The 13,738-nt window shown below is 35.7% G+C and overlaps 2 protein-coding genes and 1 pseudogene across 3 annotated transcripts; all 3 read left to right on the forward strand.

The window, feature by feature from the left end:
* Positions 1 to 465: 465 nt before the first annotated feature.
* On the forward strand, positions 466 to 3,155 carry LOC147298367 (MATH domain and coiled-coil domain-containing protein At1g31390-like; annotated as a pseudogene). Its single transcript, XR_015123321.1, has 4 exons — positions 466 to 543; positions 670 to 950; positions 1,063 to 1,223; positions 2,276 to 3,155. The product of XR_015123321.1 is annotated as an MATH domain and coiled-coil domain-containing protein At1g31390-like (transcript).
* A 1,086-nt stretch (positions 3,156 to 4,241) lies between these two features.
* LOC147298368 (MATH domain and coiled-coil domain-containing protein At3g58370-like) lies at positions 4,242 to 9,952 on the forward strand. The gene is made up of 5 exons (XM_086230112.1): positions 4,242 to 4,438; positions 4,550 to 4,607; positions 5,327 to 5,449; positions 5,556 to 5,713; positions 8,829 to 9,952. Exons 2-5 carry the CDS (start codon positions 4,588 to 4,590, stop codon positions 9,689 to 9,691), a joined length of 1,164 nt encoding a protein of 387 aa, XP_086086238.1. The 5' UTR covers positions 4,242 to 4,438; positions 4,550 to 4,587; the 3' UTR covers positions 9,692 to 9,952.
* Positions 9,953 to 10,580: 628 nt separating this feature from the next.
* Positions 10,581 to 13,720, forward strand: LOC147298369 (grpE protein homolog 1, mitochondrial-like). Its single transcript, XM_086255219.1, has 6 exons — positions 10,581 to 10,834; positions 11,524 to 11,725; positions 11,815 to 12,008; positions 12,166 to 12,333; positions 12,647 to 12,775; positions 13,241 to 13,720. Exons 1-6 carry the CDS (start codon positions 10,697 to 10,699, stop codon positions 13,331 to 13,333), a joined length of 924 nt encoding a protein of 307 aa, XP_086111345.1. The 5' UTR covers positions 10,581 to 10,696; the 3' UTR covers positions 13,334 to 13,720.
* The last annotated feature ends 18 nt before the right edge of the window (positions 13,721 to 13,738 follow it).

Genomic DNA, 13,738 nt, shown 5'->3' on the forward strand with positions numbered 1-13,738 from the left:
CAAAATTTGGTTGCAGTAGAGTTCATCAAAGATGTGCCAAAAGAATCCCAGGGTATAATTGAAACTAAAAGAACCCTTGTTTTCAAGACCTGCTCAGTGCTCATAAAAATTGTTTTCAGAAATTATAGAGAAAAAGAAAACATGTTTTCAATTGTTCTGTTGTTCCAATTTCCAAAGAAAACATGGATTCTGAAAACATAATTTATTAGATGTTTCATGAGTTCAAGTTTGTTTTCCGAAATTGTTACTGAAACTATTTTGGAACTTTCTGACTAAAAAAAAAAAAAAAAGAGAAGCTGATTTGGAAAACCTGCTTTGGTATCATGTGTGATATTTGTTTTCTTTTTTAGTTTATTACAGTGTTTAGAATGAAGTCTTAAGACTGCAGCATGGTTAAAACTGAAGAGCAAAATTATTTTCAAACAATTGGAGTATAATTTAGGATCTGGATTTTTTCTTTATCTGATGGAGGAGGATGTATCCCCCACACCGATTGAGGTAGGTGTCTCCACCAATGGTTTTGAGGAATTCTCTAGTATGAAGGTTGTTTGTGTTTTACTTTTTCATATCTGTCTTGCGTATTTTACCTTCACAATAATCACTCTTAAATTTATGGGTCTTGTAGTTTACCTTCACAATAAAAAAAAGTTGATGGTTCTTCTAAACTAGTTTCTGTTGTGTGTTATTTGGTATTATGGTGGCTTAAGCTTGTTGCATGTTTACTTATTTTTGCCGAAAGGAGGTTCAAATACTTGTGGAAATCCTGGAAAGAAGATTAAGAAAGTTAGGAAAAAGAAGAATCAGAGAGATGCTGGCGAAAGTTGTGAAAAGAAGAATAAAAAAGTGACAGATCTGGTATCTGTGACATTCACATGGAAAATTGACAACTTCTCTAAGTTGAATATCATCAAGCATTACTCTGAAGATTTTACCACCGGTGATTTTAGATGGTATTTCCTAGTATCTCCTACTATTGATCAGTACTACTCACATGCTTAAAAATTTAATCTTATACTTTGTGATGTGATATGGTTTTGGATTTGCCTTGGTTGGTTTGGTCAGGGGGATGGCTTTATCTCCGAAGAGGAACAACATAAATTACTTGTTGATGCATTTCGAAAGTTTACATTCTTCTGCAACATCGCCACATGGGTGGACTAGAGATGTTGAATTCAGCTTGAGCGTAGTTAACCAAGTTCAACTCAACGACTTGCTAACATTGGGTATTTTGTTTGCTGTTCCTGTTAACTGAGTTTATCATGCACATTAGTTTATGGTTGTGTTTTTGTCGGTTGTCTTCACATTTTATGGTTTTTATGGCAAAGTTAATATACTCAATGTGAATTGATGAACTAGTGATTAATTTGTATCTTGTTAGCAGCTGTGGTTATCAACTGTTTTACAATGCAACCTAACTTTTTACACTGCACACTTTGGTTCAGTCTCTACACTTGACTTTTTACAATGCAGCTTTATTATCAACTGTGGGTATGGTAGTAACAATATTACCTTCCAATTATTACAAGGGAAATTAGATCTCTAGTTTTGAAGAATATTAATAATAGAACCTGCAGAGTATCTTATTGCTCAAATATGCTCATTGTTATTTTGTCACCCTTCTAGGAAACACTCGTGATGGGGTTTTCTCAAATTCGGAAGGCAATACACAATGTGCATTTTTCTTTATTTTCTTTTGTTTTCTCTTACTGGAAGTGAACCAAACATAGTGTAAATTGAATTATTGGGTTCCTAGTCTTGGTTTACTATTCCATTTCCTCTATTGACTTCTACTTGCAGATTGGAGGTTCACTTTTTTTTTTAATCAAATGAAACCAGAATAGGGGGATTCAAACTCAACACCTCCGGTGGGTTAATACTCTTAACCACTAGAGCTACAACCCAACAATTAGAAGTTCACTTATGCTAATGAGATCGTTTGCACTCTAAAAATTATTTTCAAATAAGCAATTTATTAGGGAACACATATTACAACAGAAGCTTGTTGGTATTAATTCCTTAATCTGCAACTTTATGTGCGGTTGTGTTCTTTTGATCCGTTGAAAATGGAAAGGATGTAAAACAGTAAAAGAGTCAAATTACCTGAGTGCATGTGTGGTTGTTTTCTTTTGTTATGGGCCATGTTGATCTATGAAGACTTAAATTGAGTTATATGCACACTGATGTAGAAACTTTAGATAGGGTTTCCCTTGTTATTATGCCTGGTGATGGGCTATGCTTGTTGATTAATGTTTTTGCACGTGTTCCTATTTTGCAGACACTGAACATGTTAACAATGGCATGGGAGGTACTCGGGACTTGATCATATCGTTAATTCCTTTGAGAGAACTTAGTGATCGTTGTGAAGAGTATCTTGTTAATGCTGTATGTATCATGGAAGCCAAGGTTGCATTCCCTAATGCTGAAATTAAGATTTTAAAAGACAAAAATGTTGGCACATATTGCTGCACCTGTGCATTCCCTGAGGCTAGGACCTTCAAATGTGGATTCTTTAAAAGTTGCAGATTTTTCTTCTTTGGTCAACGAACATGATGATGTGTCATCCACACCAGCTGGTCAGCTCATGGATTTCAGGGGCTTAGGGAAAATAGAGAGAGCTTTTGTTCCACTGCTGAAGGAAGTTTGTTCAAGCTATCCCTCTCTAATTGAATGTCAAGAGAAGAGAAGTCGTATGTTCACTGAATGGGCATTCACAGCTTTAGGCCGGTTCCTGCATTATCTAAAGGCCACAAAAGTTAAGGAATGACTGAGGATGCCTGTGAACACCTAAAACTTTTATGGGAGGAGCTCGTGACCTTCAAATTTGACTTGGCTTGGTTGGACCCTCATGTTCAACGCGCCTTGAGTATGAAGAAGTTTGTGGAGAAGCCAGAGCAACTAAAAAGAATGAAAGAGTATGTAGATGCTTTGGAGATTGAAATGAAGAGGTTGGGAGCTAAGCTAGCTGTTGCAGAGGGAGATCTTGAGGTAGCAATAAGAGAGTTTGACGACAATCTATGGATAGTGAGCTTGGTTGTGGCATGTAGAATGCTCTCTTTCGTGTAATTAATATGAGTAGATGTTATTAATAGGCATAAATTCAATTTAGAAACATAACTATATAAGCTATTTCAACGGGGTCTATGAACTTTAAAATATTTCAAATATACACCCAATCTATTATCTAAATTGAAAAATGAATTTATGTCCATTGATTCGTTGAGAGATCAGTTAAATGACAGCTTGACTTTTGCTGACCGGGATTACTTGGCGATGTGGCGCTATCTCAACAAACATTTCCCGCCAAATGAGCAACACAAGCCCATAATTTAATAATAATAGAGAGAGAGAGAGTTTGTGGGCCCGTGTCAGGGGTTAGGTGGACCCGTGTCACTCATTTCCCACCAAATGAGCGACACGGGTCCACCTAACCCCTGACACGGGTCCACAAACTCATCATCTCTTTCTCGCTCGTTGAACACAAGTGAGAGATTTATATTCGAATTTAGGGGAAAACGTGATGTTTTTGGGAGACTAAATGGTCAGGAGAGCATTCGACGAGCGGGAAAGAGGTGATGAGTGGGTGGGCTCGTGTCAAGTGGACATGTGTTGCTCATTTGGCGAGAAATGTATGTTGAGTTGGTGCCACATCGCCAATTAATCCCCGTTAGCAAAAGCCAAGCTAAAATTTAACTGATCTCTCAATAAATTGATGGACGGAATTTCATTTTTCAAAATTTACATAATAAATCAGGTGTATATTTGAAATATTTGAAAGTTCGTGGACCCCGTTGAAATAACATATATAGTTATGTGTCTAAATTGAATTTATGTCTTATTAATATTATACTTTACTAATATAAATATACCGTCTAATAATATCCTTACACGTTAGATTGTTATACTACATAGCGGTATATTGCTTATATCTAATAATTTTTTATGCAACATATACAATATGCGTAATCTTGTTAGAACCACAAATTATTATCCTAATTTCTTATGTCACAAATTTACAAATTCTCGATTAATACAATAATATTTCATTTATTCATAGTTAGATTCAGTTCAAACCTCAATGAGTGAGAAAATGTCATATCAGTATATCATGTGCACATTAGTTGGTAATTTAAATTTTTGTTGCATTGGTTAAAGAAATTATCAAAATTAGGGGGATTCCACCTTCTTTTTTTTTTTTTTTTTTTTTTTAAAATTTTAAAACCATCTCATTATTTAATTTCTAAATCCGACAATTTTCTTTTCCTAGCCATCCGGCAACCTTGGACGGGTGCGTTTCGTTGTCACGCAAAAGCAAGTTCCGCTAGCATTCTCAGTCACTGGCCAATACACTTTCCTCCGTTTGAGCTTGAATTTGCAGAGTGATCTCCTGCAGATCTCTCTCTCCTCTCTCTCTCTCTCTGTGCAATTCGTCGATGGAAAGGTACGTTTCTCTCTCGATCAATGGTTTTTGGTTCTCTAGTTTGAAGTTCAGGTAGCTATGTTATATATCTTGATATGCATACAAAGGGCACTCCTTGTGATGCCATTGCAGGTTACTTTGACAGAACAAAAACGCAGCAAAGAGGCTTGATGATATGCCACAGTAAGCCGTAAGTCTTCCTCTCTCTCTCTCTGTTTCACCTTATGCACTGCCTATATGGGGTAGGAACCTTTTGCTATGAAATTGTACATGAGAGAGGGGACCTAGGCCTTAGTTTTATAGGTGAAACTCACAGCTTCCTTGCCCATAAAGGAATTCCTGTAAGCCTCCTTATCACCTCCTGATTTCCATGTCCTTAATAGTAGGTATTCCATGTTTAATATAACTCTCAATTCACCTTAACTAATCCGGCAATCCAAATAGGTTTCTCTCTTGTATTCCTAGTTGTTTTAGGTGTTTAAGTATAATGTAAACTCAATATGGTTCTAACAAGCTAAACCTCCCTCCTTAGCCATTTTAGCTAGTTTTTTTCAGAAAAATTCACTCCAACAGCTTCTCCTTCCACCTAGCTAGTTTCGCTTTTACTCTTTGGTTAGCCAAATCTAGCTCAAAGGAGAGAGAAGATAGCTATTTATCCAAAAAAATAGCTTAACTTTGACTATCCTTGTTGGAGTTGCTCTTTCCTTCAAAATAATCACTGTTTTAAGTTTGTGGGTCATTTAATTTACCCAGATATAGTTTATGGGTCTTTTTCCCAGAAAATGTTTATGGGACATTCTTTTCACTAAAAAGATTTATGGGTCTTGTTTACTTCAACTAGTTTCTGTTGTGTGATATTTGGTGCTGTAGTGACTTCTTGTTTACTTATTTTTGGGTTTGATTTGGTAGAATGAAGAATCAGAATGTGGAGGAGCTTGTATCTAAGACATTCATATGGAAAATTGACAACTTTTCTAAGCTGAATGTCTACAAGCACTACTCTGATGTTTTCGTCATGGGTGAATGCAAATGGTAATTTCGAGTATCTCCTACTATTATTCAGTATTCACAAGCTTAAAAACCTGTATTGCTGTGTCATGTGATATGGTTTTGGACTTGACTTGGTTGGTTTGGTCAGGCGGCTCCTTTTGTATCCAAGGGGGAACAACGTAGACTACTTGTCAGTGTATTTGGATGTTAAAGGTTCTTCAGAATTGCCACTAGGGTGGTCTAGATATGCCCGAATCAGACTGACCTTGGTGAATCAACTTCAAAGCAGAATGTCATTAACAAAGGGTACTTTGCTTTCTGTTACTATTGTTTATTTCACATTTATGCTTGTGTGATTGTTGTATCCACTATCCTGGTATGGGGGTTTTGCTTTGATTCAGTTTCATGCCTACTCCAAAAGAATTATTTCCTTTGTGATTACAAATCAATGCCTGACTGCCTTCTCTACACCACTTCTTTAAATTTTACTCTACAAGACACTGGAAGTGGAGAAAAGAAAGGAATGTGCAAATTTGTATCTCTCGTTTGTTTTGGACTAAACATTAATTAGAGAGGAAGTATAAAGGTAACTTTACTTGAACTTAACTCTCCAATATAATGGAGATCTCCTATGATAACAGAAACTTGTTGGTATTAACTGTCAATACTAACTCCATCTGCATCTATAAGAAGGTTGTTGATAAAAATGAAAAAAAAAAAAAAAAGTATAGGAAGTTTGAGATGCATCAACTAAATACTCTGTTTTCTGCCAAAGTTGTGCTGTCATTTATATGTCAGTATACTGGGTTATGCACTACTTATGCTTAACTAAAACTGTTTTGTTAATTTGTTAGTACATTTAATTATTTATTGGGATATGCTTTAGCTAGATACTCTGTTTTCTTCCAAAGTTGGGCTGTCGTTTATATGGCAGTATATTGGGTTATGCTTAACTAAATCTGTTTGTTAGTACATTTAATTATTTATTGCAAAATATGTCCGAGGTCTGGTTGATAGGTTACATACATTTAGTTAATGTATCAGCGTTTTCCTGTGTATGTTAGTTCATTTGGAAATAACATAGATTTGTGTGCGTAAAAAGGTGAATACCATTAAAAGCACAAATCTGTTATGATAATTATAGAAATAGGGGCAGCTATTAGTCAGGTGTTGCAAATACTTGGATGCTTTAGCAAATCCTCTAACAAAAGAAGAATACTTGCTTGATATTCAGTAAAGGTTTCAAGTCAACTGAATCACAATGTTCAATTGTTTTAAGGTATAATCACAAAGTTTTATATGCATTAATTTGGTTAGTCTAGCCCCAAATTCTAGCTGGGGTCAACTTTTTTTATTTATTATATACTTGGGTTTGCTTATGTAAAACTTCCTGCCTAAAATATAAAGGGAAAATTTTAACAAAATGACTCCAACTATACCCCTATTTCAGTTGAGAATCTCGTTTTCACTTTGATTCAATCAGGAACTATTATTAACCAAGTATTTCAATCGAGGATATTCCGTCAAGTCTGTCAAAATTTTCGTCAAAAATTGGTCATGTGACATGCACGTGACCAAATTTTAGGGACAAAATTGTATTACCATTTAAAAAATGGTTATAAAACAAAAAATAATTAAATAATATTTTTTTAAAAAAGTGGTAGGATCTAAACCCAGCCACCATCGACCCTCATCCCCTAGCCACCACCAACCTTCACCCCCCCCCAGTCACCACTGACCCTCATCCCCCCAGCAACCACCAGCGACTCCCCCCTTCACCGTCACTGCCTCATCTCTCTCTCTCTCTCTCTCTCTCTCTCTCTCTCTCTCTCTCTATTGGACGAAAACGCCATTGGACCCAAGGGGTGTCGGCGGCTTTGCTGACCTCCGATCTGAAGGTTGGTGAAGCTACTGGCACTCCATGGGTCTGGCGGCGTTCGCGCCTAGTATAGAGAGAGAGAGAGAGAGAGAGAGAGAGAGAAAGAGAAAGAGAAAGAGAGAGATGGGGCAGCACCGGTGGAGGGGGGAGTCGCCGGTGGTGGCTGGGTTTTACCAACCCCTATCCTTTTTTGTCATATAAATTTTTTATAATTATTTTATTTTTTGTAATAGAAAATTAGGATTGAATACCAAATTTCAATAATTTTTTGGTATAGCATGAAAACCATATAATATTTCAATTGAACTACCAAATTTAAATGTAGTTTTTTAGATTAGGTCACAAATATGTTGGCCCCTTTGATTTGAGCCTTTTCCATTTGACATTTTTATCCTTTGGCCTACATATAATGAGTGTTAGTTAAAATTTATAAGGTTTTGACAAAAGTGCCCTTGAGGCTTTTATATTATCTTGAAAATTTGCTAATGTAGTCTCAACTTCACATTTAGTTGTGACTGTACGACACTCACAACTCCAAATTTAGTTGTGACTGAACGACAGTCACATCTAAATTGTGAAACAGTCACAGTTAAGTTGTGATTTAATTGAATTTTTTTTTAGAGAAATTATACTACAATATAGTATAAATAGAGATCAAAACAATACTTTTACTCAAAATAATATAAAGTATAGTGGTGTGAGTTATCTCTTTCAATTTACCAAGACAGTCACAGTTAAGTTGTGACTGGATTGATATTTTTTTTTAATACAATATAGTATAAATTAATGTAATATTTGTGATGTAATATTATTTTTAGTTTTTTATAATAGTGGCATGTGATGTAATATTTGTAAATTCTAATACCTTTTACTTTATTAATTTGTTTAACTTTTCAACTAGTACATGATCTAAAATGTTATTTAATTTTGGTATCTAAATTAAAAAGTTATTGAAATTTAGTAGTTAAAATTAATGGACCTTTTTTGTAATTAGTTTTTAGCTAAAATGACGATTTTTTACGGAAATTGTAATAGAATTGATGGAAATCCTTGATTGAAACAAATCGTTAATAGTAGTCTTTGATTGAATCAAAGTGAAAATAGGGGTATAGTTGGAGTAGTTTTGCTAAAATTTTCCCGAATATAAATGTATCTATGTATATGTGTTTGTGTGTGTCTATATTTTTAGTAGTTAAAATAAGTACCTAAAATTAATAGTTAATCTTGGACCATTATCTCTCTTTCTATGCTCAGGACCAAGGCACTTTAAGTTGGAGTGTCCTGATCTTGACCGTGCTGATCGCGGAAATGTTTTAATCTGGACTCTAATGGTCCACTGACTACTTATTTTAATTACTTACTGGAGCCTTATTCTGTTGTGTATGTGTATAATTGTATATTATGGGCACTGTTGATCTATGAAAGCTTAATTTTGATATAAAGCTTCAGAATGGGTTTCCCTTATTATTATTTCTTTATTACCTATTGATGAGCTATGCTTCTTGGTTAATGATTTTATGATCTTTGATATTTGTTTTGCAGGCACTGAACACGTGTTCAATAGAAAGGAGAGTGACTGGGGCTTCACATCATTTATTCCTCTAAGTGAGTTACGTGACCATAGTAAAGGGTATCTTGTGAATGATATGTGTATCATTGAAGCCAAGGTTGAAGTTCCTAAGGCTGATATTAAGATTTCAGAAGATCAAGAAATTAGTAGTTCTGCAACTGTGGAGCCCACAGGTCAGGAGGATAAGAAGCAGAGACCTTCAAATGTGGATTCTTTGAATGTTTTTCACTCTTCAGCAGCAAGCAAGAGACCAAGTTTCCAAGTTTGCACTGAACCTAGTGATAGTCCTGCTGACCCTCCCATGGTCAAGGAACATGAGGATGCGACCACACCAGAGAGTGAGCTCGTGGATTTCCGGGGACTATGGAAAATAGAGAAAGCTTTTGTTCCACTGCTGGATGAAGTTTGTTCATGGCATCATTCTCTAATTGAATGCCAAAAGAAGAGCAGTCACAGGTTTGCTGAATGGGCATTCACAGCCTTGGGCCAACTCCTGCATTTTCTGAAGACTAAAAAGGCCAAGGATATGACAGACGAAGCGTGTGAACACCTAGAACGTTCATGGAATGAGCTTCAGGCCTTCAAATTTGACTTGGCTTGGCTGGAGCCTCATGTTCAAAAGGCTTTGGGTTTGAAGAAGTCTGTGGAAAGGGCAGGGAAACAGAAAAGACTAAGAGAGGAAGTAGATAATCTAGAGATTAAAACGAAGAGGCTGAGGGCTGAGCTAGCGGTTGCAGAGGTAAATCTTGAGGTAGCAAAAAGTGATTTAAACAAAATTGGAGGAGGCTTCCAGGAGATAGATATGGATGGCGAGCTAGGATTTGGGAGCTGTTAGCCTCATTGTAGAATTCTGTCTTGAAATGCTGAAGATTTGTATGCAATGTAAGGCTAGGTGCAACTGACTAGGATGTTCTCCATAGACAAAAAAGTTAGAACATAATTGTTGTACCTGATTATATCTTTAGGTGTACATCAGTTGTGTTAGTTTCTCTATCATGGTTGTAAGTCCTGTATGGTTATGATGAGCTGGCATATCTGTAATATTTATAGGCTGCAGTACAGTCTTTAGTCTAATGAAAATTGACTTTCAACCTCAGTTTCTCTCTCTTACCCTTCTACTTTTAAGTTCTGTAATACTTGCATTTCATAATGTTTTAGGAACATGAATGTATCGCAATTCCTTTTGGAGAGTTCAACTAGGTAAATTTGCATTTCTTGTTTTTCTTTTCTCCAGAATTCATAATTAAAGAACCTTTGTTTCCAAAACCTACTCATAAAAATTGCTTTCAGAAATAATAGAGAAGCACAAAAAAAAAAAAAAAAAAAATTCTGAATCACCATTAAAACTTGCTTTTGTAACATGTTTGATATTTTGTACTTTACAGTTAAAGGAGTAAATTTAGAATTTACCTTAATACTTGGAAACCAAGTTACTAAAAGTACCATCAACGTGGATTCGTATCATGTATGTGGTTTTAAACGATGTCGTGTCACCGCTTACCTAGTCTTCTTAAACCACTTGTTCAGGGTGACTGCGAAAAGGTTCCAGAGGTTTCTTAAATCCTAAATTGAAAACCTATCTTCATAAAACCAATCAGTTTGGACGAAAATACCCTCTAAAAGACCGTTGGTCAATACTTCAGACTTGTAATTTGTGTAAGGGCATTTTGGTCAACCAAAAAATACCACCGGCAACACCCTAACTTTCCTGTCTCGCTGTTTTTCTTTCTCTCCAAGGACACTTCCTTGCAGAAACTTCTCCTACCAGCCCCGAGCCACATATCTCTCTCTTCTAAACACAATTCTTATCATACCCGTTTTGCCCCTCCAATTCCTCAGCATGTTCGTCTCTAGGGTTTTAGCTCGCGTCTCAAGGACCCTCCCCAGGAGCACAATGCTCTTCGCTGCTCCACAAAATCATTACTTGCTACTCATGTCCAATCAGTCCCGAGCTCTGATCCACGATTTGCCCAACAAGGTTCCAAAAACCCCTGTATTTTTTAATTTCCTCCACTAGGGTTTTGCTAGGGTTTTAGGTTTCTATGTATATTTCACCAATACTTATGCTTTTTCGATTCACTTTTGTTCCTCTTGCACACAAAGCGATGTTTTTTTTTTTATGCTATTATTTGTTTTATAGTTTTTTCCCCGTTATTATGCTATTTGGCTTTCTGGGATTTTTTTAAATGTTTGAATATTGGGTTTGTCATATACAGTTTCAAATTATGGTGTCTGAGTCCTTTATTGTAGGCTGTTTTCCTAGTGGACATGAAATTAACTATGTGATTTATTGTTTTTGTATAATTGGTACCAGCTCATATTGTTTAACAACATATTTTTACTTCAAACGATTTGTTTGTACAAACATATGTATGTTTGATTACAATCTCCATAGGGACTTTTTTCTGTCATAAAACTTAATCTCTATGGTTGGTTTCAAGAAGGTTGTGTTTTCAGGGTTTTCTGTAATTTTAGCCAACAGCTGGAAAGTTCTTTAATTATTAGCTTTCATATTATTGTTTCTAACTTTCCTCTTAAGAAAAAGAAGTTGCATAAGCAGAGAGTATGAGGTTTTGTTTCTGTTGATGGTTTAGGAAACTGTTGAAAGAGCTTAAACTTTACCTAGTTTATACATAATGGTTTTTATTTTATTTTTTCTATTAACAGTTGGTTCCAAGTCAGGTGTCCCTTTTGCATCATTCAACCCCCACTTCTTCTGTCTCTCAACTATTTGGATTCTCTTCATCTGCGTCGCCAGAGCCTGCTGAAAGGGAACAAGGAAGTGCTGAGAAAAGTGGTGCTTCTACAAATGGAGAGCCAACTAAAGCAAGTGGGAATGCAAAAGTAGCTGATCAAACAAATGAGTCAGGTTCTATTTTAGATTCCCAGTCTACCATGTCTCCATCTGTCAAAAGAAGGAGAGGAGGTACTAAACGAACTGTGTTTTTTCTGATTCAGATTCAGATTCAGAGGGTGACTTGTCTATGGATGATCTGGTGAAACTCGTGGCTGAGAAGGAAGAACTTCTAAAGCTGAAACACAAAGAAATCGAGAAAATGCAAGATAAAGTCCTCCGAAGTTATGCAGAAATGGAAAATGTTATGGACAGAACAAGGCGTGAAGCTGAGAATTCAAAAAAATTTGCCATACAGGTCCTGGTTGACTTTTGACATTTTTTCCTGTCCCCAAATACTTGTTATTTGATTTTGTATTTGCCTCATTCTTGTTGGACAATTGCTTTTTTGTTTTTTGAAAAAAAAAAAAAAAACTTCTGAAGTCCTCTGATGAGTGCTTGTAATTATGCTGCAGAATTTTGCAAAGAGTTTACTAGATGTTGCTGACAACTTGGGCAGAGCTTCTTCAGTTGTCAAAGAGAGTTTCTCAAAAATTGATCAGTCTGGGGACTCTGTTGGAGCTGTACCACTTCTAAAAACACTTCTTGAAGGTGTTGAAATGACTGAGAAACAACTTGCAGAGGTAAATTTTCTCATCATTAATTATAACTATTCACCATAAATCCTTCCCGATTAAAGTGGCTGCTTCAATTTTGAGTTAACACTGTTTAGATGCTTGTGTCGAAAAATAAAATTAGATCACCTTTTTCATTTTTCTCATGGCCATAAATTACCTTATAGGCTCATATTCTTTGTGTCGATTAGGCTCATTCTCAGAAGTGGTAATTTCTATTTCACGTGCCATTTTGCTCTAGCTGTGTATTTAGTAATGGTCTTGTTAGCCAAGCGTGGAAATTTTCTCCAATGCTATAACATTTAAATGCATTTGCTTTCAGGTATTTAGAAAGTACGGAGTAGAAAAATATGATCCTACAAATGAGCCATTTGACCCACATCTGCATAATGCAGTATTCCAATTACCAGATGCTTCCAAGCCTCCAGGCACCATTGCTGTGGTTCTCAAGGTATTTATGTAATCAATTCGTTGCATTTCTTTTCAAATGAGAAAGAAATATACTACTACTTGGCATTAATAGTAATTTCCAGAAAACAGATTTTGAAAACACATCTGCACTCACATTTTTGCAATAACTGTCTGCTTTTTTATTTTTACTATTTTTTGTGTGTGTATCCATGAACAAAACCAAGTAGCCCTTTGGTTTTCATTTGAATTTATATATCAATTGAGAAAGCTCCATGCAAACGGCAAGGCCTTGGATAATTGTTTGTTTGCATAAATGTGACTGATGCGAGAATCCAGATAACTTCTTGAATCTTTCTAATAAATTCTTCTCTCTTTTTTTTCAACAAAGTGGGGCTTTTCCTTTCAAACCTGTGGGAAGCATTTATTCTATGGTTGCTCAAATGTGATCAAGTTACTGTATTATTAAGCACTTAATTAAAAACTTTCATGCATTTCTGAATTGCAGTCAGGATACATGCTCTATGATCGAGTTATTAGGCCAGCAGAAGTTGGTGTGACAGTGGAGAACAATGCAACTGAGGGTGATTCTGGCAATTAAAAATTGCAGCTAACAAAATTTTCAAGTGGCGGCCTTGCAGTGTACTAATTAACATTACAAAATTTTTGCATATGTTTGAGAAACTTGAATGAGATTTAATCTTTTTCCTTTGAATTCAGGTCCATAAACTTATTTTCCAGTGTTTTCTTTCCTATCTTTCATAATTACTCCTGTAATATATTGTCATTAAAGATGACACCACAGAAGAGCTGTGGTTTTCTTAGAATTGCCGGGTTTACAAGTAGAGTTTGGATTTTTGAGCTTGTGGATGGCATTAAAGATCATTAGGGGCACCGACTGCTAGTTTGTAACTAGTTGCTTGTGCTTTTGGATTTGTCCAAGAACTAAAGTTTTATATCAAATTCAAACAAGTTTTTTTTTTTTTAACTTAGCTCTTCCGTCACT

Source organism: Dryas octopetala, chromosome 1, assembly GCF_963921425.1.
Source record: "Dryas octopetala chromosome 1, drDryOcto1.1, whole genome shotgun sequence".
Classification (NCBI taxonomy): Eukaryota; Viridiplantae; Streptophyta; class Magnoliopsida; order Rosales; family Rosaceae; genus Dryas; species Dryas octopetala.

Bases quoted from the DNA above. Each gene is read 5' to 3' on its own strand.
- LOC147298368 (XM_086230112.1), top strand. From the start codon at position 4,588: ATGATATGCCACAGTAAGCC. The intron at 4,608-5,326 runs GTAAGTCTTCCT...TTGATTTGGTAG, and splicing joins ATGATATGCCACAGTAAGCC to AATGAAGAATCAGAATGTGG. The intron at 5,450-5,555 runs GTAATTTCGAGT...TGGTTTGGTCAG, and splicing joins GTCATGGGTGAATGCAAATG to GCGGCTCCTTTTGTATCCAA.
- LOC147298369 (XM_086255219.1), top strand. From the start codon at position 10,697: ATGTTCGTCTCTAGGGTTTTAGCTCGCGTCTCAAGGACCCTCCCCAGG. The intron at 10,835-11,523 runs GTTCCAAAAACC...TTCTATTAACAG, and splicing joins TCCACGATTTGCCCAACAAG to TTGGTTCCAAGTCAGGTGTC. The intron at 12,334-12,646 runs GTAAATTTTCTC...ATTTGCTTTCAG, and splicing joins CTGAGAAACAACTTGCAGAG to GTATTTAGAAAGTACGGAGT.